This window comes from Falco punctatus (genome assembly GCF_963210335.1).
Source record: "Falco punctatus genome assembly, contig: scaffold_201, whole genome shotgun sequence".
In the NCBI taxonomy this organism is placed as follows: domain Eukaryota; kingdom Metazoa; phylum Chordata; class Aves; order Falconiformes; family Falconidae; genus Falco; species Falco punctatus.
In genome coordinates this window covers 54905-82502 of record NW_027660285.1, presented here as the reverse complement: position 1 = coordinate 82502, position 27598 = coordinate 54905, and the positions used below count along the sequence as shown (strand labels likewise).

Here is a 27598-nt window from a genome sequence, read left to right as displayed (position 1 = left end):
TGGAAGGTGCCCTACGCCCGCCACCTGCGCCCTGACATGAAGACCCACCTGGACCGCCCGCTGGTGGTGGACCCCCAGGAGAACCGCAACAACAACACCAACAAGACGCGTCCCGGCGAGCCGCTGCCGGAGCCCCGTTTCAGCCAGCCCCGCACCGATGAGCTGCGGCGGCAGCCGCGCTACCCTGATCCCGGTGGTCCCCGGCCCGGCGAGCCCCCCGCCAGCCGCCGGCCCCGCAGCATCAGCCGGGAGCCGGAGCGGGAGCCCAGCCAGGAGCGCGGCTACACCGATGCCGAGCGCCTCAAAGCCGTCGAGCGCCGGCACCGGGCTGGCGGCAGCCGGGATGGCCGCGCTGGGTCACCGCAGCCTGAACGCGAGCACCGGCGGCACCGGGCACACCGGCGGGTGGCCGAGGAGGGCGAGGAGGGCACGCGGCCCGAGCGACGGCCGCGGCACCGGGAGGGTGGCCGGCCGGGACGGGGCGAGGGGGACGGGGAGCACGGGGATGGTGAGCGACGCCGGCGGCACCGCCACGCTGCACCGGCCGCCTACGATGGCGAGGGCAGGCGGGACGACAAGGAGAGGCGGCACCGGCGGCGGAGGTGAGCGCACAGGACCCCCTGGCGATGGCAGGACCCCAGGAGCTCTGCCAGCTCTTGGGGGGGCCCGAGTCCCCTGGGAGCTGTACCGGGGGGTCTCCTCTGAGCCCCCTCCCCTCCGCCTCCCCCCAGGGAGACCCAGACCCCTGGCGTGCCGGCCGGCCCCACGCTCTCCACCACCCGCCCCATCCAGCAGGACGTGGGGCGCCGGGAGCCCCCCGTAGCCGAGGACATCGACAACATGAAGAACAACAAGCTGGCCACTGCCGAGCCCCCCGCGCCCCCCACCATGGGCAATCACACCGCCTGCCCCACTGGAGCCCCCCCCCGCCGCCCCCCTGTCACCACCAACCCTCCCCCCGAAAACAGCTTGGTGGTCACCAACCCCGGCACCCACAACAACCTCGCCAAGGGGGGGGGGAAGCCAGAGCACACGGCTGTGGACATCCCACCCCCCCTCCCGCCGCCCCCCACCAGTGCCCTGGTGCAAGGTAGGGGGGACCCCTGGGGGCTGGGGGTTGTGGGAGATGGGGGGGGGTGGGGGGGGGTGGGGCAGGAGGTCTGGGGGGGATCTGTGGTGGCCGGGGGGGGGGGGTCTGGGGGGGTCGGGGGGCCATGACAGCGCTGCTCCCGCAGTGAACAGGAACGCCAACCCCGAGCCGCTGCCCCGCAAGGAGGAGGAGGAGGAGAAGAAGGAGGAAGGCGACGGGCAGGACGAGAACGGCCCCAAGCCCATGGTGCCCTACAGCTCCATGTTCATCCTCTCCACCACCAACCCGTGAGCACCACCGGGGCAGGGGGGGGGGCTGGGGGGGCCCTGGGGGGTCCCCCTCACCCCCCCACCCCCCCGCCATGTCCCCGTCCCCCCTCCCCCCCCAGGTTTCGCCGGCTGTGCCACTACATCGTCAACCTGCGGTACTTCGAGATGTGCATCCTGATGGTCATCGCCATGAGCAGCATCGCCCTGGCCGCCGAGGACCCTGTGCAGCCCAACGCCCCCCGCAACAATGTGAGCCCCCCCCCAAACAGGGACCCCTCCAGTGCTGTCGGACTGAGCCCCCTCCTCACAGCGCTGCAATGTAGGGTGGGGCGCCCCAAAACAACACCCAGAGTGGGGGTCCCCCTCCTTGTCCTGCCTTGGAGACCCTGCCTGCACCCCCAGGGGGGACGGGACTGGGGGAGGGGCAAGATGCCAGGAGGGTTGTCCTGGGGTATCAGGGGGTCCTGGGAGGGTCCTGGGGTGCCAGGGGGTCCCAGGAGGGTCCCGGGGTCCTGGGAGGGTCCTGGGAGGGTCCTGGGGTGGGGTGCCAGAGGGTCCTGGGAGGGTCCCAGGAGGGTCCTGGGGTGCCAGGGGGTCCCAGGAGGGTCCCAGGTGGATCCTGGGAGGGTCCTGGGGTGCCAGAGGGTCCCGGAAGGGTCCCAGGGGGGTCCTGGGGTGCCAGGGGGTCCCGGGAGGGTCCCAGGGTGCCAGGGATTCCCGGGGTGCTGGGGGAATCATGCAGCTTGAGGGGTGCTGGGGGGTCTTGGGGTGCCAGGAGGGGCTCAGAGTGCTGGGGGGGAGGGGTCAGGCATCCCACCCCCCCCTCCTCCCCCTCCAGGTCTTGCGCTACTTCGACTACGTCTTCACGGGCGTCTTCACCTTCGAGATGGTGATCAAGGTGAGCGCGGGGGGAGGGTCTGAAGGGTGGGGGGCCCCCTGGCACCCCCTCACCCCCGCCACCCCCATTGCCCCCCCGCAGATGGTGGATTTGGGGCTGGTGCTTCACCAAGGTGCCTATTTCCGGGACCTGTGGAACATTCTGGATTTCATCGTGGTCAGCGGGGCGCTGGTGGCCTTCGCCTTCACGTGAGTCCCCCCTCGGGGACACGGGGGGGGGGGGTTGGGCACGGGAGGGGTGGGCACACCAGGGTCTCCCGCCTCGGGGAGCGAAGGGGATGGTGGCGGCGGGGGTCCCGCCTCTCCCAGTGCCTCCCGGTGGGGCCCTCCCAGCGCTGCCGCGGTCTGTCCCGCGCTCTGCTCTGTTGCTTGACGTCCGTTCTCCGCCGCTTGCCGCCGCGCTGTGTCGTCCTGTCACTGTCCCGGTGTCCCCGCGCCCCCCCGACCCCAGGCAGGATCAGGCCCCACTGCCCTTGGGGCTGAGCAGCCGCCCCAGCGCAGAAAGCCCAGAGCAGTGAGCAGGAGCAAACCCCAAAGAAAGACGGGGAATCCCCTAGCAAAGGATGAGTAACCTCTTAGTAAGGGATGAGTAACCTTCTAGTAAGGGATGAGGGATCTCCTAGAAATAGATGAGCATCCCCTGAGTGATGAGTGAGCATCCTTTGAGTGACTGAGCATCCCCCGAGTAAAGGATGAGCATCCCTTGAGTGACTGAGCATCCTTAAAGTAAAAGGTGAGCATCCCTCAAGTAATTGAGCATCCCTTGGCTAGTTGGGCATTTCCCAAGCAAAGGATGAACATCCGCTGAGGAACTGAGCACCCTTGGAGTAAAACATGAGCAACGCCCAAGTAACTGAGCATCCCCCAAGGAAGGGGTGAGCTCCCCCCCGAGTAACTGAGCATCCTTAAAGTAAGGGGTGAGCATCCCCCGAGTAACTGGGCATCCCCTAAGTACAGAATGAGCATCCCCCACCTAACTGAGCATCCCCCAAGGAGCGGGTGAGTAAGCCCAGAGCAGACCCCGAGTACCTCCCGGGAAGCCGGGTTCCCCCCCCCGTGGGCCGTGGGGGTGGGTGCGGGGTGGGGGCTGGGCTCTCACCGTGCCTTGTCTCTCCCCTTCCTCTGCCACCCGCCACAGGAGCAGCTCACGGTAAAGTCTCTCTGCCTTCGTCTCCCGCCCCGTCTCTGTCCTCGTGCTCTCCTCGTGCTCATGGTCGTGCCTCGCTCCACCCCACCCCCACCCCTCCGCACCCCTCCCCCAACCCCCCACAAGCACCCTCAGGGACGGGGAACAGGCGGGGGCGGGGGGGTGATGGGCGCGGGAGGTCTTCGCCCTGATCCCCCTGCCCGCTTGGCTGGGGAGGGGACTGTCACCAAGCCGCCACGTCGGAGGTCCCACACCTCCCCCTCCCCCCCCCCCCCCAGAGGCAGCAGCAAGGGGAAGGACATCAACACCATCAAGTCCCTCCGCGTCCTCCGCGTCCTCCGGCCCTTGAAGACCATCAAGAGGCTGCCCAAGCTCAAGGTGGGGGCGGGGGTGGGTGGGGAGGGGGATTCGCTCCCCACCACGGTGCTGACCCCCTCCCCGCCCCCCCACCCCCAGGCCGTCTTCGACTGCGTGGTGAACTCCCTGAAGAATGTCCTCAACATCCTCATCGTCTACATGCTCTTCATGTTCATCTTCGCCGTGGTGGCCGTCCAGCTCTTCAAGGGCAAGTTCTTCTACTGCACCGACGAGTCCAAGGAGTTCGAGAAGGACTGCAGGTACGGCGCGGCCGGGCGGGGGTCTGCTGTGCCCCCCACCCCGTCCCACCGCCCCCTCCCCTCCCAGGGGCGAGTACCTGGTCTACGAGAAGGACAACGAGGTGAAGGCGCAGAAGCGGGAGTGGAAGAAGTACGAGTTCCACTACGACAACGTCCTCTGGGCGCTGCTCACCCTCTTCACCGTCTCCACCGGCGAGGGGTGGCCGCAGTAAGGGCGCGGGGGTGGGTAGGGGGTGGCGTGGGGGTGGGGTGGGGGGGCGCGCAGGGACCCCCCACCCCGTCCCTGCCCTCGTCCCACTGCAGGGTCCTCAAGCACTCAGTGGACGCCACCTACGAGAACCAGGGCCCCAGCCCCGGCTATCGCATGGAGATGTCCATCTTCTACGTCGTCTACTTCGTCGTCTTCCCCTTCTTCTTCGTCAACATCTTCGTGGCCTTGATCATCATCACCTTCCAGGAGCAGGGGGACAAGATGATGGAAGAGTACAGCCTGGAGAAGAACGAGGTGCCACCTGCGCGCCCCCATCCCCCCGCCGCCCATCGGGGACCCCCCGGGCGGGCCAGGGTGGGTGACGCCGGCGCTGTCCCCGTCCCCGCCCCCGCAGAGAGCCTGCATCGACTTCGCCATCAGCGCCAAGCCCCTGACGCGGCACATGCCGCAGAACCGGCAGAGCTTCCAGTACCGCATGTGGCAGTTCGTGGTGTCGCCGCCCTTCGAGTACACCATCATGGCCATGATCGCCCTCAACACCATCGTCCTCATGATGAAGGTTGGGGGGGAGGGGGCTGGGGGGCCCGGGGGGCTGCCCTTCTCCCCCGCCACCTCTGCCGTCCCCTGGATCCGTCCCTGTCCCCCATCGATCCATCCCCGTGCCCCTGGATCCAGCCCTGTGCCCCTAGATCCGTCCTGTCCCCAGATCTGTCCCTGTGCCCCTGGATCCATCCCTGTACCCCTGGATCCATCCTGTCCCCAGATCCATCCCTGTACCCCTGGATCCATCCTGTCCCCAGATCCATCCCTGTACCCCTGGATCCATCCTGTCCCCAGATCCATCCCTGTACCCCTGGATCCATTCTGTCCCCAGATCCATCCCTGTGCACCTGGATCCGTCCTATCCCCAGATCCATCCTATCCACGGATCTGTCCCTGTGCCCCTGGATCCGTCCTGTCCCCAGATCCATCCCATCCATGGATCCGTCCCTGTGCCCCTGGATCCGTCCCTGTACCCCTGGATCCATCCTGTCCCCAGATCCATCCCTGTGCTCCTGGATCCATCCTATCCCCAGATCCATCCTATCCACGGATCTGTCCCTGGGCCCCTGGATCCATCCCTGTGCCCCTGGATCCATCCTGTCCCCAGATCCATCCCATCCATGGATCCGTCCCTGTGCCCCTGGATCCATCCCTGTACCCCTGGATCCATCCTGTCCCCAGATCCATCCTATCCCGAGATCCATCCCTGTGCACTTGGATCTGTCCTATCCCCAGATCCATCCTATCCACAGATCTGTCCCTGGGCCCCTGGATCCTTCCCTGTACCCCTAGATCTGTCCTATCCCTAGATCCATCCTATCCACGGACCTGTCCCTGGGCCCCTGGACCCATCCCTGTGCTCCTGGATCCATTCCATCCCTGGATCTGTTCCAGCACCCCAGGATCCATCCCTGTACCTCTGGATCCATCCTATCCCCAGATCCGTCCTATCCACAGATCTGTCCCTGTGCCCCTGGATCCGTCCTATCCCCAGATCCGTCCTATCCACGGATCTGTCCCTGGGCCCCTGGACCCATCCCTGTGCCCCTGGATCCATCCTGTCCTGGGATCTTCCCCTGTACCCCCGGTTCCCCCTCCCCCCAGGGGCGCACCCCTCTGCCCGGTCCCCGCCCCCACCCTGCGCTCTCCCCCCAGTTCTATGATGCCTCGGACGCCTACGAGAACGTGCTGAAGATGTTCAACAACGTCTTCACCTCCCTCTTCTCCCTCGAGTGTCTCCTCAAGATCATGGCCTTCGGGGTGCTGGTATGTGCCGCCGCGCCGGGATCTGGGGATCTGCGGCACATGGCCAGCCCTGGGGCATCCTGCACCGCGCCCACGGGATCCCGGGAGCCAGGGCGCGGGTACTCGTGGGATCCCAAAGCGTGGGTGCCCACGGGATCCCAGGAGCCGGTGCACAGGCACTTGGGGGATCGTGGTGCGTGGGTACCTGTGGGATCCCGGGAGCCGGTGCACAGGTAATCGTGGGATCCTGTTGCATGGGATCCCATGAGATCCTGGGAGCCAGTACACGGCTAGTGGGGATTGCAGGAGTCAGTGCACAGGTACCTGTGGGATCCTGGGATCCGGTGCGTGGGTACCTGTGGGATCCTGGGATCCGGTGTGTGGGTACCTGTGGGATCCTGGGATCCGGTGTGTGGGTATCTGTGGGATCCTGGGATCCGGTGCGTGGGTACCTGTGGGATCCTGGGATCCGGTGCGTGGCTACCTGTGGGATCCTGGGATCCGGTGCGTGGCTACCTGTGGGATCCTGGGATCCGGTGCACGGGTACCTGCGGGATCCCAGGATCTGGCAGGCTGGCAGCGCCGCTGCCCTGCGTCCCTCGCCCCCTTCCCGTTGCAGAATTATTTCCGCGACGCCTGGAACGTCTTTGACTTCGTCACGGTCCTGGGCAGCATCACGGACATCCTGGTGACGGAGTTCGGGGTAGGGGGGAGCCGCCACCCCCCTGCGCGCCGGGGTCGGGCTCCGCTCGCCCCCCCCCCCCCCCTCGCGTCCCCCCCTCACCCCTCGCATCCCCCCCTCACCCCTTGCTGCCCCCCCTCACCTGTCACATCCCCCCCCACCCCTCGCATCCCCCCCTCACCCCTCGCGTCCCCCCCTCGTGTCCCCCCCTCACCCCTCGTGTCCCCCCCTCACCCCTCGTGTCGCCCCCTCACCCCTCGCGTCCCCCTCCTCACCCTCGTGTCCCCCCCTCACCCCTCTCATCCCGCCCCTCACCCCTCGCGTCCCCCCCTCACCCCTCGCGTCCCCCCCTCACCCCTCTCGTCCCCCCCCTCACCCCTCGCGTCCCCCCCTCACCCCTCGTGTCCCCCCCCACCCCTCTCGCTGCCCCCCCTCACCCCTCACATCCCCCCCCCACCCCTCGCTGCCCCCCCTCACCCCTCGCTGCCCCCCCTCACCCCTCGCATCCCCCCCCTCACCCCTCACGTCCCCCCCTCACCCCTCACATCCCCCCCCTCACCCCTCATGCCCCCCCCTCACCCCTTGCATCCCCCCCTCACTCCTCACATCCCCCCCCTCACCCCTCGTGTCCCCCCCCCCAGAACAACTTCATCAACCTCAGCTTCCTGCGGCTCTTCCGGGCGGCGCGGCTCATCAAGCTGCTGCGCCAGGGCTACACCATCCGCATCCTGCTCTGGACCTTCGTCCAGTCCTTCAAGGTGCTGCCCAATGTGTCCCCTCCCCCCCCCCCCCAAAAAAAAAACCCCACAGCCCATCCCCCACCCCCAACCCCCCCCTCCCCCGGCAGCCCAACCCGCACTGGGGGGCCGCATCCAGTCGCGGTACGGGGTGACCAGCCCCGCTGTGCCCCCAGGCTCTGCCCTACGTCTGCCTGCTCATCGCCATGCTCTTCTTCATCTACGCCATCATCGGGATGCAGGTGAGAGACCCCGGCCGCCCCACCCCTCCCCCACCCCCCGGCCCCCCACCCCTCCCCCCCCCGGCCCCCCTGCCCCCCCCTGAGCCAGCCCCGCTCCCCCAGGTCTTCGGCAACATTGGCATCGAGGAGGAGGACGACGAGTCGGCCATCACCCAGCACAACAACTTCCGCACCTTCTTCCAGGCCCTCATGCTGCTCTTCCGGTGAGTGCCCAGTGCCATACTGGTGTGTCCCCAGTACCATCCCAGTGTCACCCAGGGTACCCAGTGCCACGCTGCCGTGTCCCCCCAGCACCATCCCAGTGTCACCCAGGGTACCCAGTGCCACACTGGTGTCCCCCCAGCACCATCCCAGTGCCATGCCATCAGTGGTACCCAGTGCCATACTGGTGTGTCCCCAGCACCATCCCAGTGCCATGCCATCAGTAGTACCCAGTGCCATACTGGTGTGTCCCCAGCACCATCCCATTGCCATGCCATCAGTGGTACCCAGTGCCATACTGGTGTGTGTCCCCAGCACCATCCCAGTGTCACCCAGGGTGCCCAGTGCCACACTGGTGTGTCCCCCCAGCACTATCCCAGTGCCATGCCATCAGTGGTACCCAGTGCCATACTGGTGTGTCCCCAGCACCATCCCAGCGCCATGCCATCAGTGGTACCCAGTGCCACACTGGTGTGTCCCCAGCACCATCCCAGTGCCATGCCATCTGTAGTACCCAGTGCCATACTGGTGTGTCCCCAGCACCATCCCAGCGCCATGCCATCAGTGGTACCCAGTGCCACACTGGTGTGTCCCCAGCACCATCCCAGTGCCATGCCATCTGTAGTACCCAGTGCCATACTGGTGTGTCCCCAGCACCATCCCAGTGCCATGCCATCAGTGGTACCCAGTGCCACACTGGTGTGTCCCCAGCACCATCCCAGTGCCATGCCATCTGTAGTACCCAGTGCCATACTGGTGTGTCCCCAGCACCATCCCAGCGCCATGCCATCAGTGGTACCCAGTGCCACACTGGTGTGTCCCCAGCACCATCCCAGTGCCATGCCATCTGTAGTACCCAGTGCCACACTGGTGTGTCCCCAGCACCATCCCAGTGCCATGCCATCTGTAGTACCCAGTGCCATACTAGTGTGTCCCCAGCACCATCCCAGTGCCATGCCATCAGTGGTACCCAGTGCCACACTGCCATGTCCCCCCAGCACCATCCCAGTGCCACCCAGAGTATCCAGTGCCATACCATCAGTGTTACCCAGTGCCACGCTGCCGTGTCCCCCCAGCACCATCTCAGTGCCACCCAGGGTACCCAGTGCCATACTGGTGTGTCCCCAGTACCATCCCAGTGCCACCCAGAGTATCCAGTGCCATGCCATCAGTGGTACCCCTGCCATGCTGCCGTGTCCCCCCAGCACCATCCCAGTGTCACCCAGGGTGCCCAGTGCCACAGTGTGTCCCTAGCACCATCCCAGTGCCACCGGTGTGCCCAGTGCCATACTGGTGTGTCCCCAGCAGCATCCCAGTGCCATGCCATCAGTGGTACCCAGTGCCATACTGGTGTGTCCCCCCAGCACCATCCCAGTGCCACCCAGGGTATCTAGTGCCATGCCATCAGTGGTACCCAGTGCCATGCTGCCATGTCCCCCCAGCACCATCCCAGTGCCACCCAGGGTGCCCAGTGCCACAGTGTGTCCCTAGCACCATCCCAGTGCCACCCAGGGTACCCAGTGCCACACTGGTGTGTCCCCCCAGCACCATCCCAGTGTCACCCAGGGTGCCCAGTGCCACAGTGTGTCCCTAGCACCATCCCAGTGCCACCGGGGTGCCCAGTGCCATACTGGTGTGTCCCCAGCACCATCCCAGTGCCATGCCATCAGTGGTACCCAGTGCCACACTGCCATGTCCCCCCAGCACCATCCCAGTGCCACACAGAGTATCCAGTGCCATGCCATCAGTGGTACCCAGTGCCACACTGCCATGTCCCCCCAGCACCATCCCAGTGCCACCCAGAGTATCCAGTGCCATGCCATCAGTGGTACCCAGTGCCACGCTGCCGTGTCCCCCCAGCACCATCCCAGTGCCACCCAGAGTATCCGGTGCCATGCCATCAGTGGTACTCAGTGCCACGCTGCCGTGTCCCCCCAGCACCATCCCAGTGCCACCCAGGGTACCCAGTGCCATGCCATCAGTGGTACCCAGTGCCACACTGCCATGTCCCCCCAGCACCATCCCAGTGCCACCCAGAGTATCCAGTGCCATACCATCAGTGTTACCCAGTGCCACGCTGCCGTGTCCCCCCAGCACCATCTCAGTGCCACCCAGGGTACCCAGTGCCATACTGGTGTGTCCCCAGTACCATCCCAGTGCCACCCAGAGTATCCAGTGCCATGCCATCAGTGGTACCCCTGCCATGCTGCCGTGTCCCCCCAGCACCATCCCAGTGTCACCCAGGGTGCCCAGTGCCACAGTGTGTCCCTAGCACCATCCCAGTGCCACCGGTGTGCCCAGTGCCATACTGGTGTGTCCCCAGCAGCATCCCAGTGCCATGCCATCAGTGGTACCCAGTGCCATACTGGTGTGTCCCCCCAGCACCATCCCAGTGCCACCCAGGGTATCTAGTGCCATGCCATCAGTGGTACCCAGTGCCATGCTGCCATGTCCCCCCAGCACCATCCCAGTGCCACCCAGAGTATCCAGTGCCATGCCATCAGTGGTACCCAGTGCCATGCTGCCATGTCCCCCCAGCACCATCCCAGTGCCACCCAGGGTGCCCAGTGCCACAGTGTGTCCCTAGCACCATCCCAGTGCCACCCAGGGTACCCAGTGCCACACTGGTGTGTCCCCCCAGCACCATCCCAGTGTCACCCAGGGTGCCCAGTGCCACAGTGTGTCCCTAGCACCATCCCAGTGCCACCGGGGTGCCCAGTGCCATACTGGTGTGTCCCCAGCACCATCCCAGTGCCATGCCATCAGTGGTACCCAGTGCCACACTGCCATGTCCCCCCAGCACCATCCCAGTGCCACACAGAGTATCCAGTGCCATGCCATCAGTGGTACCCAGTGCCACACTGCCATGTCCCCCCAGCACCATCCCAGTGCCACCCAGAGTATCCAGTGCCATGCCATCAGTGGTACCCCGTGCCACGCTGCCGTGTCCCCCCAGCACCATCCCAGTGCCACCCAGAGTATCCAGTGCCATGCCATCAGTGGTACCCAGTGCCACGCTGCCGTGTCCCCCCAGCACCATCCCAGTGCCACCCAGAGTATCCGGTGCCATGCCATCAGTGGTACTCAGTGCCACGCTGCCGTGTCCCCCCAGCACCATCCCAGTGCCACCCAGGGTACCCAGTGCCATGCCATCAGTGGTACCCAGTGCCACACTGCCATGTCCCCCCAGCACCATCCCAGTGCCACCCAGGGTACCCAGTGCCATGTCATCAGTGGTACCCCGTGCCACGCTGCCGTGTCCCCCCAGCACCATCCCAGTGCCACCCAGAGTATCCAGTGCCATGCCATCAGTGGTACCCAGTGCCACGCTGCCGTGTCCCCCCAGCACCATCCCAGTGCCACCCAGAGTATCCGGTGCCATGCCATCAGTGGTACTCAGTGCCACGCTGCCGTGTCCCCCCAGCACCATCCCAGTGCCACCCAGGGTACCCAGTGCCATGCCATCAGTGGTACCCAGTGCCACACTGCCATGTCCCCCCAGCACCATCCCAGTGCCACCCAGGGTACCCAGTGCCATGTCATCAGTGGTACCCCGTGCCACGCTGCCGTGTCCCCCCAGCACCATCCCAGTGCCACCCAGGGTACCCAGTGCCATGTCATCAGTGGTACCCCGTGCCACGCTGCCGTGTCCCCCCAGCACCATCCCAGTGCCACCCAGGGTACCCAGTGCCACCCCAGCGCACCCCCCGCCCCAGCGCCCTCCCCGGCCGGGGTGACGCAGCGGGGTTCCTGTCCTGTGCCGCAGGAGTGCCACGGGGGAGGCCTGGCACGAGATCATGCTGTCCTGCCTCAGCGGGAAGCCCTGTGACCAGAACTCGGGCATCAAGGAGGACGAGTGCGGCAACGAGTTCGCCTACTTCTACTTCGTCTCCTTCATCTTCCTCTGCTCCTTCCTGGTGAGCCCTGGGGGGGGGGAGGGGCATGTGGCTGGGGATGGGGGGACACCCCCTGATCCCACCCCTGTGCCCCGACCCCCCCCTGCTTCCCCCGCCCCCCCTCAGATGCTGAACCTCTTCGTCGCCGTCATCATGGACAACTTCGAGTACCTGACGCGCGACTCCTCCATCCTGGGCCCCCACCACCTGGACGAGTACGTCCGCGTCTGGGCTGAGTACGACCCCGCCGCCTGGTAAGGACCCCCCCGGGGTGGGGGGTGGTGAGGGGGTGTGTGCGGGGGGCACCCGAGGTGCTGGCGTCCCCTCTCAGCGCCGGGGGCACAGTGGTTCCGGGGGGCTTGGCTGGCCAGACAATGTCCCGTCCCCCCCCCTCCCCAGCAGGGGGACGTGGCAGGTGCCCAAGAGCCCCCCCCGGGGTCCTCTGGGGTCAGTGGCCTTGGTGTCCCCTCCCCAGGAGCTGTGTGTGTCCCCCCCCCCCGTGGGACATGTCCCCAGGGGCTGTCCTCTCCAGGGTGTCCCCCCCAGGGGGTGTCCCCTGGGTCTGCTGTCCCCACGCAGCCATGGGGGGCCCGGCCCCCCCGCACCGTGCCGGTTAACCTGTCCTCTCTCAATTGTAGGTGCTCAGCCGCTGGATCGCTCCCCCCAGCCCGGCCCTCAGCCCCCAGCCCAGGGCAGCTGTGGGGCTCGGCCGGACACAGGGGGGTCCCCGGGGGTCCTGCCGGGTGCTGGAGGGTCCCCACCATGTCCTGGAGGGCGGTGGCTGGGGTGTGGGGTCTGCTTTGTCCCGGTGCCCAGGGGCTGGCTCCCTGGCTGCTGCTCTGGGGTACCCCGTGGTGCTCTGCCAGGTCCTCAGTGCCCTGTACTGGGTTAAACTGGTCCGTACTGGGCCAGAGCTGGCAGCGGCGATTTCTTGGGGGAGGGGGGGGACACTCCAACTCTCCCCACCCTGCAGCCCCCCCCATCCCCACCACAGCCAAGCGGCGGCCACCCCACCCCAGGGCAGTGTGGGGAAGGCTCCTATCCCCATCCTCTTGCTTCCCCCTCCCCCCCCCGGCTCCGGGGTCCGTGCCTCAGTTTCCCCGTCCCCTCGGCGCATCCGCGGGCGGTCGCGTGTCTCCGGCGTCCACACTAACCCCCCTGTATTCTTCTTGCAGTGGCCGCATTCATTATAAGGATATGTACAGTTTATTACGCGTAATATCTCCCCCATTGGGCTTAGGCAAGAAATGCCCTCATAGGGTTGCTTGCAAGGTTTGACTTACACTAAAAACCTGCTGAGCATCAACGGAATGAATGTTGCTTATGGTTTCTCGGATATATATATGATATCTTTATATATATATATATATACACACAGATACGACCCGCACAACCCAGCCCGGGGCCGGCCCCGGCGCGCCGCATGGAGCCCCCCCCCCCCCCCCATTCCTGCCCAGCTCTGCTTGCCGCGGCCCCCGGCCGGGCGACACCGTGGGGTTGCATGGGCACCGGCCATCGCCTTCCTCCCCTCCTCCTCCTCCTCCTCCTCTGCGAGCTGCGGCCGGCCGGGTTTAAACCTTTTTTTTTTTTTTTTTTTTCATTTTGATTCCCCCCCCTTCCCTTTTTTTTTTTTTTTTTAATTTTTTATTTTTTTTTTCTCCGCGTCTCTCTGTCTCTCTCGCCTCTTTTTTGTCCTTTTTCTGTCCGATGTCTCTTCCTTCTCGTTCTCTCCGCTCCCAGGGGCCGGCTGACTTTCATGGACATGTATGAAATGCTGAGACATATGTCCCCGCCCCTGGGTTTAGGCAAGAAATGCCCACCCCGTGTTGCTTATAAGGTAGAATAACTTTTCCCACCAAAGCGAAGCCCCCCACAGCCGTCCCAGCGGCGGCCCCGACTCAGCCCGGCCGATGCTTCTCGGCCTCTTTTTTGGGTTTTATTTTTATTTTTTGCTAGGTTTTTTGGTTTGTTTTTTTTTTTTTTTTTTTCTTTGGTTTTTGGTTCTTTTTTTTGGTGTTTTTCTCCTCCTGCGGCGAGCCCTGACAGGTGCGGCGGCCGCCGGCCCCCGCTGAGCCTCTGCGCGTCCCCCCAGGACGGGCTGGGTAAGATTCGCCGCCCCGGGGAGCGTGTGCCCCCCGCCACCTCCCTGCCTGCCGCAGGCTGGAGGCTCGGGGCCAGACCCCCCCAGGAGCCCCTACTGGGGACCCCCCGTGGGGATCGGCCAGTCCCCCCCCCCCCAGACCCCTATTTGGGGTCCCCCCCCATTGGGCTCAGCCCAGAAACCCCTATTTGGGGACCCCCACGTTGGGCTCAGCCAGCCCCCCCCACAAAACCCCTATTTGGGGTCCCCCCCCATTGGGCTCAGCCCAGAAACCCCTATTTGGGGACCCCCATGTTGGGCTCAGCAAGCCCCCCCCGAAACCCCTATTTGGGGACCCCCATATTGGGGTCAGACAGCCCTCCCCCCCGAAACCCCTATTTGGGGTCCCCCCCCCATCTGGCTCAGCCCAGAAACCCCTATTTGGGGTGTCCCCCCCCCATTTGGCTCAGCCCAGAAACCTCTATTTGGGGTCCCCATCATTGGCCTAGCCAGCCCCCTCCCCCCAACCCCATTTGGGATACTCCCCTATTGGGCTCAACGAGCCCCCCCCCAGATTACTATCTGGGGTCCCTCATGGGGCTCAGCCAGCCCCCCAGAAGCCCCTATTTGGGGACACCCCCCCTGGGGCTCAGCCAGCCCCCCCAGAAGCCCCTATTTGGAGTCCCCTAAGGACTTTGGCTCAGCCCCCTCAGACGCCCTATTTGGGGTCCCCCCGGGCTTTGCCAGCCCCCCAGAGCCCCTATTTGGGGTCCCCCCCGGGGCTTGGCCAGCCCCCCCAGATTGCTCACCCAGAGCAGCCCATTTTTAGGGACACCCCCCCCGCCCGGGGCTTGCCGTGCCCACGCAGAGGAGCCCCTGCTCAGGCCCCCCCCGGGGCTCACCCCTGCCCCCCTCTCCCCCATCCCCCCATCCCCACAGCTCCCCCCTCCCCCCCCAGTCTCCCTCTCTCCATCCCACCTCCACCCACCACCTCCTCTCCTGGCAGTGAGACCCCCGTCCCCCCACCCAGCCCCCCGGCTGCTGCACGGCCCACGCCCCCACCAGCCACGGGGGCTACGGGTGCTCGGGAGCTGCATCGTGGGGCACAGGGTGGGGGGGATGGGACCCGGGCACCGGGGGGGGGGGCGTGGGGACCCCACGTCTCCATGCCTCAGTTTCCCCATCGGCATTGCTCGCTCCCTGCCCTGCTGCGCTGCACCCCCAGATCCCCCTCCCCACCCCCGGGGCTGCATGGGGAGGGGGGTCCCTGCCCTTGTTGAGGTGGGGACCTGCCACCTGCTTGGTGCTGGGAGCTGGGGGGGGGGGGGGCTCGGGGCACCATGGGGCTGAGGCCTGGCAAACTCATCGCTTCTCCACCCACCCAGCCCCCCCCCCTCCCCCAAGGCACGTCTCCCTGGATCCCCCCCTCCCGAGGATGCTGGTTTGCACCCTGAGAAGCCCCCGGCTGCCCCCTCCCCCCCCCAATCCCTGGAGCGGAGCTGGGAACGACTCGACCCCCTCCCCGCTGCATGTGCTGCCGCTGCATGTGCTGCCCACCCGGCCGCCGGGGTCCCGCTTGGCCGTGCCCCCCACCCTGGGCATCTCGCGGGGGTCCGGGGGCCGCGACCTGGGGAGAAGGCGGGGGGCCGGGGTGGGGGGAGGCTTGGGGAGGGTGATGGGGAGCGTGCCTCAGTTTCCCCAGTGGCTGCGTGGTGGCCCCCGCCTTCTCGCCAGCCCCCGGGCGTGGTGGGAGGGGGCGGCGGGTGATGCCCCCCGCTCTGCTCGGCCCCGCAGCGGCTGCTCCGCATGGACCTGCCGGTGGCCGACGACAACACGGTGCATTTCAACTCGACCCTCATGGCCCTGATCCGAACTGCCCTCGACATCAAGATCGCCAAAGGCAAGGGGGGGACAGGGGGGTGGGGACCCCGGGGGGACAGGGACCCGGCAGGACGGGCAGCGGGGTCCTCGAGGGGATGGGGGCTCTGGGGGCAGGGGGACAGGGACCCTGAGGGGTTGGGGACCAGGATGCTGCAGGGGTGGGGATCAGGGTGAGGATTCTGGGGGGATGGGGATGGGGACTGGGTATGTGGGGGTGCTGGAGGGAGGGGGACAAGGACAGGGACTGGGGGGGTACAGGGGTGCTGGATATTTGGGGATGAAGACCTGAGGGTATGTGGCCCAAGATGCTGGGGGCACAGGGACCCTGGGGCATGGGGACAGGGTCCCTTGGGTGACAAGGACAGGGAGAGGGTCCCCAGGGGTGGAGGGGACAAGAACCAGGAGCCCGGGGTTGGAGGTCTCTGGGGAAGGCAGGAAAACGGGGGGTGAGGGGACACCAGCAGACGGGGGTCCAGGGCAGAAGTGTCGGGGGGGGCAGGGGGGTCCCCATGGGGGAGGGGAGGGGAGGGGGTGCCGGGGGGACAGGGACGGGTGGTCCCCAAGGGGACGGGGCGCTCAGCCCTCTGTCCGCAGGGGGAGCCGACAAGCAGCAGATGGACGCAGAGCTCCGCAAGGAGATGATCGCCATCTGGCCCAACCTCTCCCCCAAAAACCTGGACCTGCTCGTCACCCCCCACAAGTGTAAGGGACCGTCCCCATCCCCCTCCCAGTTCCTATCCCTGTCCCCCTCCCCATCCCCATCCCCCCTCACCCTCTGTGCCCGCAGCCACCGATCTGACGGTGGGGAAGATCTACGCCGCGATGATGATCATGGAGTACTACCGGCAGAGCAAAGCCAAGAAGCTGCAGGCCATGCGGGAGGAGCAGGTGGGGCCAGCACCAGCACCCCAAAACTGTCCCCTCCCCACGTCCCTCCAGGGGTCCAGCCCAGCCCCTTCTCTGCCTCCTGCACCCCCATCCCATACCTGCCCTCTTCCCGAGTCCTCCCATGTCCCCATCCCACCCCCAAGCATCCCTCGTGTCCCCATCCCAGCCCTGTCCCCTTCCCAAGCATCCCTCCAGTGTCCCCATCCCAGCCTTGTCCCTTTCCCATGTCTCGCCGGTGTCCCCATCCCCATGCATCCAGATCCATCCCATCCCCATGTCCCCATCCCCAAGCACCCCTCCAGTGTCCCCATCCCCAAGCATCCCAGATCCATCCCATCCCCATGTCCCCATCCCCAAGCACCCCTCCAGTGTCCCATCCCCGTGTCCCCATCCCCGAGCACCCCTCCAGTGTCCCCATCCCCAAGCACCCCTCCAGTGTCCCCATCCCCGAGCACCCCTCCAGTGTCCCCATCTCTGTGTCCCCATCCCCAAGCACCCCTCCAGTGTCCCCATCCCTGTGTCCCTATCCCCAAGCACCCCTCCAGTGTCCCATCCCCGTGTCCCCATCCCTGAGCACCCCTCCAGTGTCCCCATCCCCAAGCACCCCTCCAGTGTCCCATCCCCGTGTCCCCATCCCCCAGCACCCCTCCAGTGTCCCCATCCCCGTGTCCCCATCCCCGAGCACCCCTCCGGTGTCCCCATCCCCAACTGTCCCAGCACCGTCCCTGCCCTGTGTCCCTGCCTCCCAGCCCCATAACCCCTGTGCTGCATCCCCACCGTGTCCCCACCGTGTCCCCAGCCGCTCTCGTGTCCCCGCAGAACCGGACGCCGCTGATGTTCCAGCGCATGGAGCCACCGTCCCCCACGCAGGAGGGGACCACAGGGCCGGATGCGGGGCCCACGGCCGAGCCGGGCACGGGGCTGTAAGTGCCACGGGCCCCATCCTGCCCCTGCCCAGCGCAGCCGGGAGGGGGCTGAGCCACCTGTGCCCCCCCAGGGCTGCGCGTGACGGGGGCCTGAAGGAGAGTCAGTCCTGGGTCACCCAGCGCGCCCAGGAGATGTTCCAGAAAACGGGGACCTGGAGCCCCGAGCGGGGACACCCCGAGGACATCCCCAACAGCCGCCCCAACTCCCAGGTGAGGGGCTGCACCGGGGCCCCCCAGCCCCGGCCAGCCCCATGTCCCTCTGGCCACTGTGTCCCCAGGGTCCCCTCAGCCCCATCTCCCCCACATTCACCCCTGGGGGTCCCCTCAGCCCCGTCTCCCCCACATCCACCCGTCCCCATGTCCCCGGGGGTCCCTCAGCCCCATCACCCCTGTGCCCCTCCAGCCCCCATGTACCCAGGGGTCCCCGTCTCCCCACCTGCACACCCCTCCCCCCACCCCCTGGTGCCTGCCCCCCCCCCCCGATCTCTGCACGGCATCCCGCTGCGCCCGGGGGGGGTGGATGCCCCTGGGTTTGGTGCTGCCCCCCCCCGCCGTGCCTCAGTTTCCCCACCTGGTGCCCCTCCCCCCCCCCCCGCAGCTGGTGGAGATGCGCGAGATGGCGAAGGACGGCTACTCCGACAGCGACTACCTGCCCATGGAGGGGCACGGCCGCGCCGCCTCCATGCCGCGGCTCCCCGCCGAAAACCAGGTGAGGGGACCCCTTCCGGGGTGCCACCGGCCCCCGCCACGGCCCCCCCGCCCGAGGGACACCCAGCACGAGGGACACCCAGCGCGGCCGTCCCTGTCCCCTTGGGGACACTGGAGACGGTCCCCAGGCTGGGCAGCACGACCCCATCGCCCCTCTGCAGCCCCCTCCCACGCTGCCATGGCCACCGGTGCTTTAATGGGGGGGGGGGGGGGGAGGGGGCTTTGGGGGGGGCCGTAGCTGTGCCGGCTGAGGCGGTGTGGACCCCCTTGATGCAGCCGGTGGCAGGAGCAGCGTCCTGAGCCCCCCTCCCCCCCAAATGGCTGCAGCTGCTGGGCTGGGGGCTTCAGGGGGGGCATGAGCATGGCGGCAGGGGGCTGAGGGGTGGGCGTGAAGCTGGGGAAGAGGTGCCACCTCCCCCGGTCCCCAGGCTGGGGACACTCCTGCATCTGCTCCAGCGCGGCATCCAGCCTGCTCCGGCACAGGGACACGCGTCCCCCTCCAGCAACAGTGGGGGTCCACGGCCGACCCCCGCTCCCCAGGGACACGGATCCGTGTCCTCGGTGCCAGCGGGTGCCACCAGCTGCGGGGGTGGCCCCCCCTCCGCATGCCCGGGGCTGGGGACAGGGACAGGGACAGGGATGCTCTGGCTGCTCCGCTCGTTGCTGCTGCTCGCCCGGCTGGTGCTTGGCTCCCTGCGGGGTGACCCCGGCCCCCGCCGCCCCCCCGGCCCCCGCCGCCCGGCCCCGTGTTTACTCTGGTCTCTCTCTCTCTCGCGGCTCTGCGGGCACCGCCTGGGCTGGCTCTAGCAGAGGAGGAAGGTCCGACCCCGAGGGAATAACCTCAGTGTAGGTACCGCCGGGCCCCGCCAAGAGCCCCCCGCTCCACCTGCTCCCTCCCGGCCCCCTGCCCCATGCAGCCCCCCGCCAGCTCTGCCTGCCCTCTGCCTCCATCCCTCCATCCTTCCCTGCCTCCATCCCACCATCCATCCCTCCATCCTTCCCTCCATCCCTCCCTGCCTCCATCCCTCCATCCTTCCCTCCATCCCTCCATCCTTCCCTCCATCCATCCCTCCATCCTTCCCTGCCTCCATCCCTCCATCCCGCCATCCATCCCTCCATCCTTCCCTCCATCCCACCATCCTTCCCTCCATCCATCCCTCCATCCATCCTTCCCTCCATCCCTCCATCCTTCCCTCCATCCCTCCCTGCCTCCATCCCTCCATCCTTCCCTGCCTCCATCCCTCCATCCCTCCCTGCCTCCATCCCTCCATCCCTCCATCCTTCCCTCCATCCATCCCTCCATCCTTCCCTCCATCCATCCCTCCATCCTTCCCTGCCTCCATCCCTCCATCCCTCCATCCTTCCCTCCATCCCACCATCCTTCCCTCCATCCAACCCTCCATCCATCCTTCCCTCCATCCCTCCATCCTTCCCTCCATCCCTCCATCCTTCCCTCCATCCTTCCCTGCCTCCATCCCTCCATCCTTCCCTGCCTCCATCCCTCCATCCTGCCATCCATCCCTCCATCCCACCATCCTTCCCTGCCTCCATCCCTCCATCCCGCCATCCATCCCTCCATCCCACCATCCTTCCCTGCCTCCATCCCTCCATCCCACCATCCATCCCTCCATCCCTCCATCCATCCCTCCCTCCATCATTGCTCTCATTTTGCTGTCCCCTGCTCCAGCCATCTCTGTCTCATCAGCTCCTGCTCTTCACCACACTCATTTTGCCACTGCATCCCTCCCTGCATCTCTGCATCCCTCCATCCCCACATTCCTGCATCCCTCCCTCCACCCTTTCATTGCACCGTCTGTTGCTCCATCCAGCCTTTGTCCCACCATCCCTCCATTCATCCCTCCATCCCTCCCTCCTGCCATCCCTCTGTCCCCCCATCCTTCTGTCCCCCCCATCCCTCTGTCCCTCCCTCCTGCCATCCCTCTGTCCCTCTGTCCCCCCCGTCCCTCTGTCTCCCCGTCCCTCTGTCCCCTCCATCCCTCTGTCCCCTCTGTCCCCCCATCCCTCCCACCCTTCCCTCCCTCCCACCCTCCATCCCTCCATCCCCCCATCCCACTCTCCGTCCCTCCCAGTCTCTCCTGTCCTGGGACACCCGCTAACCAGACAGCTCCTGACTCCTGTCTGTCCATCTGTCTGTCCCTCTGTCCCCAGTGCCTGTCCCTGTCCCCCCTCCTTGGCCCCCCTGCACCCCCCCTCTTATCCATCCCCTCCGTGTCCCATCCCCTGGGCCACCCCCGTGTCCCCGTGTCCCAGCACCAGCGTGGCCAGCAAGGAGCAGTGTCCCCATCCCCTGATTGTGTCCACATTCTGTCCCCAATCCCCTTGCCCCCCTCCCCCCCCCCCCCCCCGCTTAGTGGCCGGTGACACTCGGGGGTCCCCGGCGGTGGCGGCGCAGTCAATGGTTAGAGCAGCGGGGGTGAGGGGGGTCTCTCCCAGGGGCTGAGATACTGCGCCGGAGCGTGTCTGTCCCAGGGCGGTGGGGGACACGGGTCATAGGGGACACCTTGTCCCCCCCAGTCCAGCCGTGGGACCCCCAGCATGGAGCACAGTGGGCCGGCACCCACCAAAGGCAGGAGCTGTGGGGACAGTGTGGGGCACAGCACTGGTGGCTGTGGGGGCACTGGTCCTGCACCCACTGCAAGGGGGGAGCAGGGATAGAGCTGGGGGGCAGGGGGGTGCCACGGCCCGGATGGGGCAGGGGGGGGGCTACGGCCCGGATGGGGCAGGGGGGGAGGGAGGGGGGCAACAGGGGGGCTGGGATGGACGGATGGATAGATGGGTGGATAGATGGAATGATGGACAGGTGGATGGACGGATGGGTGGACAGGTGGATGATGGAAGGATGGATGGATGGATGGATGGGTGGATGGACAGTTGATGGATGGACAGAAGGATAAATGGGTAGACAGATGGACGGACAGATGGATGGATGGATGGGTGGATGGGTGGGTAGATGGGTGGATGGGTGGGTAGATGGGTGGATGGATGGGCAGATGGATGGATGGATGGACGGATGGGTGGGTAGACAGATGGACGGACAGATGGATGGATGGATGGGTGGGTAGATGGGTGGATGGGTGGGTAGATGGGTGGGTGGATGGGCAGATGGATGGATGGATGGACGGATGGGTGGGGTAGACAGATGGACGGACAGATGGATGGATGGATGGGTGGATGGGTGGGTAGATGGGTGGATGGATGGGCAGATGGATGGATGGATGGACGGATGGGTGGGTAGACAGATGACGGACAGATGGATGGATGGGTAGCTGGAGGGACGAAGTGCTACAAATGGGCCAGCACACACAGGTAACTCTTCCCTCAAGCCCCCCCGCCACAGGAGCTGCCCCCTCCCAGCCCCCCTGACCGTCCCCACCACTCCGCTCTCGCCCTCAGACCATCTCAGACGCCAGCCCCATGAAGCGCTCCGCCTCCATGCTGGGCCACCCGCGCGCCCGGGGCATCCGCCTGGATGACTACTCACTGGAGCGCGTCATCCCCGAGGACGGCCAGCGGCATCACCAGCGCCGGCGGGAACGGAGCCACCGTGCCTCCGAGCGCTCCCTCAGCCGTTACACCGACGTGGACACAGGTGGGACCTGACAGTTCCCCCACCTCTGCCCCCCCCGGAGCATCCCCTGGGTCCCACCACCTCCTCTTGCCCTGGGTGTCCCCAAGGCCACCCTCTCTGATGGGTCCCCTTCATCACCTGACCCAGCTGTCCCCAAGGCCACCACCTCTTGTCACATTAACGTCCCCTGGGCCACCACATCTCCACTGGGTCCCCATCTCCTGCATCCCATGTCCTCTGGGCCACCACATCGCCTCCATTGGGTCCCCATCTCCTGGCCCTGGTGTCCCCTGGGCCACCACATCTCCTCCACCGAGTCCCCATTTCCTGCACCCCATGTCCCCTTTGCCATTGGGTCCCCATCTCCTGCTCCTGGTGTCCCCTGGACCGCCGCATCTCCTCCACCAGGTCCCTCCATGTCCCCCGGGCCACCGCCTCTCCACTGTGTCCCCACCTCCTGCATCCCATGTCCCCTGGGCCATCCCATCTCCACTGGGTCCCCATCTCCTGGCCCTGGTGTCCCCTGGGCCACCATACCTCCTCCACCGGGTCCCCCCATGTCCCTAAGCCACCACACCTGCTCCTTGGCACCCCCACCTCCTGCCCCCCCCGCTGCCCCCCCTCACCACCACCCCATCCCACGCAGGGCTGGGCACGGACCTCAGCGTCACAACGCAGTCGGGCGACCTCCCACCCAAGGAGCGGGACCCCGAGCGGGGCCGCGCCAAGGACCGCAAGCACCGCCACCACCACCACCCACCACCACCACCACCACCACCACGGCCCCGGGGACAAGGAGCGCTGCCCCCCCGAGCGGCACGACTACGGCCGCCCCCGCTCCCGCGACCGACGCTGGTCCCGCTCCCCCAGCGAGGGTCGGGAGCACGCAGCCCCCCGGCAGGTGGGTGCCCCCCTCCGCTCCCCCCTCCGCCTCTAGGCATGGGGAGGGGGGTGCAGGACACCCCCCACCCATGGTGGGGCAAGGGCTGCCTCCCCACCCCCGGCTGGGTGGCCTCTGGCTCAGGCGTCAACAAAAGACACCCCCCAGCACCGGGATGCCCCCCCCCCACTGGTGCTGGCCACGTACCAGGGGCACTGGGACCCCCACCCACCCACTGGTGCTGGCCACATATGAGGGGCATTGGGACAAACCCCCCCCCCACCGGCCAAGTACCAGGGGCACTGGGACACACACCTCCCCCCCCCAATGGTCTGTGGCTGCTTGGGTAAGGTGGGGGGGTCCCAGCCCCCCTGCCCATTCTACCCACCCGTTTATACCGGGGGGACCACAGAGCCCCCTCCAGCATGCCCTGCCTTGGGGGGGGGGTCCAGCTTTTCCCCCCCAAGAGACAGCACCCAGAAGGAGGACTTGGGGGGGGGGGAACAGTGGGTGACCCCTGGGGGGGATCTGGGCGTGCAAAGGGGGGTGGCAGTTGGCCGCAGCGACGCTTCGACCCCTCCAGATGCCCCCCCCACCGCCTTTCCACTATCGGAACCCCCCCCCCCCCCGCCCATCCCTGCCCGCACAGAGCCACTTCGCTTGGCCCCCCGGTGCCCCCCGCTGCTTGGGGGGCCCTGCCTTGATTCACCTCTCTGTCTCCCCATCGCTCTGCTTTGGCTGCGCTGTCACGGCGAGGGGTGGCCCAGGTAAGCGGTTCGGGGGCCCCCCCACCGTCTGCTCTGGCCCCCCCAGGCTCCAGCCGACCCCCCCACCACGCTGAAAAGTTTGGAAAGAAGCTGCACACACCCCCCACCCCCCCCCCCCAGCACCCCCTGTGGGGGGCCAATCCTGCATGGGGACGCAGCCCCAGGGGGAGCCTCTTTGCTGCCCTGGGCTGTTTTGGGGTGACCCCCACCCCATTTCCCCCTTAGCCCCCGAGGGGATGTTGCCCCCAGCCCAGGGTTGGGGTACAGGGACACCCCCCCCCCCTCTGAGCCCTGATTTTGGGGTGCACAGTCCCACGCGCCCAGGCTTGGGGTGCAGGGGACCCCCCCCCCCAGGGCCCTGCATTGGGGTGCGCAGCCCCACGCACCCAGGCTTGGGGTGCAGGGACACCCCCCCCCCAGCTTTGGGGTGCACAGCCCCACATACCCAGTATTGGGGTGCAGCCCCCCCCCAGCTTTGGGGTGCACAGCCCCACATATCCAGTATTGGGGTGCAGCCCCCCCCTCCAGCTTTGGGGTGCACAGCCCCACATACCCAGTATTGGGGTGCAGCCCCCCCCCATCTTTGGGGTGCACAGCCCCACATACCCAGTATTGGGGTGCAGCCCCCCCCCCTCCAGCTTTGGGGTGCATAGCCCCACATACCCAGTATTGGGGTGCAGGGACCCCCCCTGAGCCCTGCATTGGGGTGCGCAGGTCCACATGCCCAGTATTGGGGTGCAGCCCCCCTCCCAATATTGGGGTGCCCGGCTGCACTAACTGTATCAGGGGCCTCAGCCCTTCCAGCCAGGTTGGGGGGCCCCCCCACTAGTCCTGGGGGGGGGAGGGGCACAGCCCCTACGCTGAGGTTTGGGGGTGCCCCCCCCCCCCGCCCTGGGGTGGGTGATGGAGTTGGGGTGCCCAGCCGTGCACCCTGGGGAGAGGTGCTGGGGTCACCACCTCGGGTCAGGGTGCACAGACACCCCCCCCACGGGCTGCAGCATACGCCCCCCAACCCTGATAAGCAGGGGGTGCACGGCCACCCCCCTCAGAGGGCTGAATTAGGGTGCCCCCCCCCGCCCCTCCGGCCAGTGTTGGGGTGCACGGACCCCGAATCCTGGGTGCCTGCAGGTAACGGCTCACGGCTCACGCCCCCTCCCCAGGTAACAGATTGGCATGTGCCCCCCCCCCCCCCCCCGCTGGTCCCAGCTTGGGGTGCATGGTCCCCAACCCTTCCCTAGGGGACAGTTTGGGGGTGCAGGACACCCCCCCCCCCCAGCCGACTCTTCCAAACTTCTCCAGCCCCTGCTTCCCCCTCCCATCTCTCCTGGCTGAACCCTGCCCCCACCCCCCCACCCCGCTTTGGTTTCTTTTGCCTGGCAACTGGCTTTGGGGGGACCCGGCAGCCCCCCCCCCGTGCCCCCCCCCCCCCCGCCTCTTCTCACTTCTCTTCCCTCTGCTCTCTCGTTTGTGTGTGTGTCCCCCGTTGTGTCCCCGCTGCTTTTCTCTGCCCCCCCCCCCCGGCCCCACCGTGTCTGCATGGCCCGTGGCTGTGACCCGCCCCCCCGCCCCCCCCCCCCCCTCCGTGATCCCTCATGGCCGTGATCCCCCCCCAATGTCTCCGCTTGTGTCCGTGACCCCCCGCTCTCCGTGTCCATCCCCCTGTGTCCCCCACGTCCCTTCCCCTGTCCCCCCCATATCCCTCATGTCCGTCTCCCTCTCCGTGTGGCCCCCCCCATCTGTGTCCCTCCTCCTGTCCGTGTCCCTCCTGCCTGTCCCCCGTCTCCCCCCCGTGTCCCGTGTCCTTTCCCTTGTCCCCCATGTCCGTGTCCCTCCATGTCCCTTCACCTGTCCCGTCTTCCCCATGTGTCCCCCCCGTGCTGTCCCCCATGTCCCCCGCCTCCCTCCGTGTCCCCGTCCCCCCCCCGCCCCCCATATCCCCGTGTCCATGCCCCCCATGTCCCCCGCCTCCCCCCATGTCCCCGTGCCCCCATGTCCCCCCCGCCCCCATCTCCCCCCCGTGCCCCTCCCGCCTCCCTCCGTGTCCCCATCCTCCCCTCCCCCATGTCCCCCCATATCCCCGTGTCCATGTCCCCCATGTCCCCGTGCCCCATGTCACCCCGTGTCCCCCCATATCCATCCCTGTGTCCATGTCCCCCCATGTCCCCGTGCCCCCATGTCCCCCCGTGTCCCCCCATATCCCCGTGTCCATGTCCCCCATGTCCCCGTGCCCCCATGTCCCCCCCGTGCCTCCCCGCCTCCCTCCGTGTCCCCGTCCCCCCCGCCCCCATGTCCCCCTGTGTCCCCCCATATCCCCGTGTCCATGTCCCCGTGTCCCCCCGCCTCCCCCCATGCCCCCGTGCCCCCCTGTCCCCCCCGTGCCCCCCCCGCCATCCCCGTGTCCCGCTGTTGCTGCAGGGCAGTAGTTCGGTGAGCGGCAGCCCGGTTCTCTCCACCTCGGGGACCAGCACCCCCCGCCGCGCGCGCCGCCAGCTGCCGCCGACCCCCGCCACGCCGCGGCCGCACGTCTCCTACTCGCCCGCCGGCCGCCGACCCCCGCCCGCCGCGCCGCCCCCCGCCCGCGGACCGCGCCGCCCCCCGCCGCCCGCCGCCGCGCCCCCCTCGCCCCGCGCCGCCCGCCCCGCCGCCCGCTGGAGCGACGCCCCCCGGGGGTCCCGCGATCCGGAGCCGCCGCTCGACGGACGCCCCCCCCGAGCCCCTCGAGGGGGCGGTGGCGGCGGGGGGGGGCCAGGCCCGTCTCCCCCCCGGCCCGGCCGGCGGCTGCCCAACGGCTACTACCCGGGGCACGGGGCCGGGAAGGGGCGGCCCGGCCTCCGCGACCCCTACAGCGAGACGGACGATGACTGCTGCTAGCGGCGCCTCCGGCCACCTATCGCGACAGCGCGCCGTTGCGGCGATATATCGCGACAGGGGGGGTGGTGGACGCCAACAACCCCCCCACCCCGCTCCCGGGGCTATGGATGAGTTTTATCATCTGGAGGAGCCGCCGCGGGGGGCGGCCCCGGGGACACCCCCCCCCCAACACTCCCACCCCCCCGCCCCGCACGGGCGCGGCGGCCCGGACCGGGAGGAGCCGCCGGGGCGGGAACGGGCGGCAGAGCCCGGGGAGGCTCCGGGCCGGGCACCGGGCACCGGGCACCCACCCCCCCCCCCCCCCCGCCCGAGGCACGGAGGCGGCGGGACCGGGACTGCCGACATTGCATGAACCGAGTTACCGAAACCAGAAATAAAGAGAAAAAAGAAAAAAAAAAGAAAAAAAAAGAAAGAAAAAAAAAGGACAAAAAAAATATCAACAACAACAAAAAAATTCCTGCTTCCCCCCCCCCTTCCCCTCGAAAAAAACGAAACCATTAAAAAAGAGGAATTTTGGATCGAGCCCTTCTCGCTCCTTCCCGGGATCGGGCCCCGGTGGGGGGGTGGAGGGCCCCGAGGGGGTCCCGGCACAGCTCACACCCCCCACCCCCCCCCCCCCGCCGCTGCAGGAACGAGGAAGCGGCGGAGTCAGGAAGCGCCGCAGCCCCGCCCGGGGCACCGGGGACATGGGGGGAGGGGACACGACCCCCCCCGGAACCAGCAGCATCCCCGGTCCAGCGCACCGGGGGGTGGGGGTGTCCCGGTGGGAGCGGGGCAGCCGGTTTGGGAGTGGGGGTAGCGGGGGGGGACTGACCCGAGCACCCACGGCGGGACCCTGCGCCCCCAGCTCCGCTGCCGCGGGGACGCTCCCGCCGCCACACGGGAATCTGTGCCCCCCCGCCCCCACCCCCCCCAAGGGGACACCGGCATCCGGGCGCCGGCCCTGACCCCCCAACCCGCCCCCCGGGCTCAGCCCCCGCGTGGGCAACACGTGGAGGTTCCCGGAAGGGGGGGAGGGGGGGGGGAAGGTCCCCGCTCCCCACGAGGTTGTGGAGTCCCCCCACCCCGGTGGTGCGGGAAACTGAGGCGGGAGGGGGAAGGGGGGGGGAAGCAGCCCAATTTCCACCCCCACCCCCCCCCAACAAGTTTGGGCCAAGCCAACCGACCTATCAGGGGACGCCCTCCAGTTTGGGGGAAGGGGGCATCTAGGGGGGTGTCATAGGCACACAGC

The 27598-nt window shown here is 67.6% G+C and overlaps 1 protein-coding gene across 1 annotated transcript; it reads left to right on the top strand.

The window, feature by feature from the left end:
- Nucleotides 1–6: 6 nt before the first annotated feature.
- Nucleotides 7–27500, top strand: LOC308057255 (voltage-dependent P/Q-type calcium channel subunit alpha-1A-like). The gene is given in 30 exon segments (XM_080411400.1): nucleotides 7–602; nucleotides 732–1090; nucleotides 1236–1377; nucleotides 1479–1608; nucleotides 2198–2257; nucleotides 2339–2445; nucleotides 3682–3781; nucleotides 3860–4020; nucleotides 4088–4228; nucleotides 4324–4525; nucleotides 4626–4790; nucleotides 5930–6040; nucleotides 6639–6722; nucleotides 7343–7459; nucleotides 7615–7680; nucleotides 7783–7883; nucleotides 11648–11798; nucleotides 11904–12031; nucleotides 13518–13614; nucleotides 15652–15757; nucleotides 16333–16440; nucleotides 16526–16626; nucleotides 17446–17549; nucleotides 17624–17762; nucleotides 18151–18261; nucleotides 19071–19106; nucleotides 21675–21870; nucleotides 22496–22605; nucleotides 22607–22750; nucleotides 25912–27500. Coding segments are annotated over 30 exon segments (4599 nt in total). The 5' UTR covers nucleotides 7–36; the 3' UTR covers nucleotides 26368–27500.
- The last annotated feature ends 98 nt before the right edge of the window (nucleotides 27501–27598 follow it).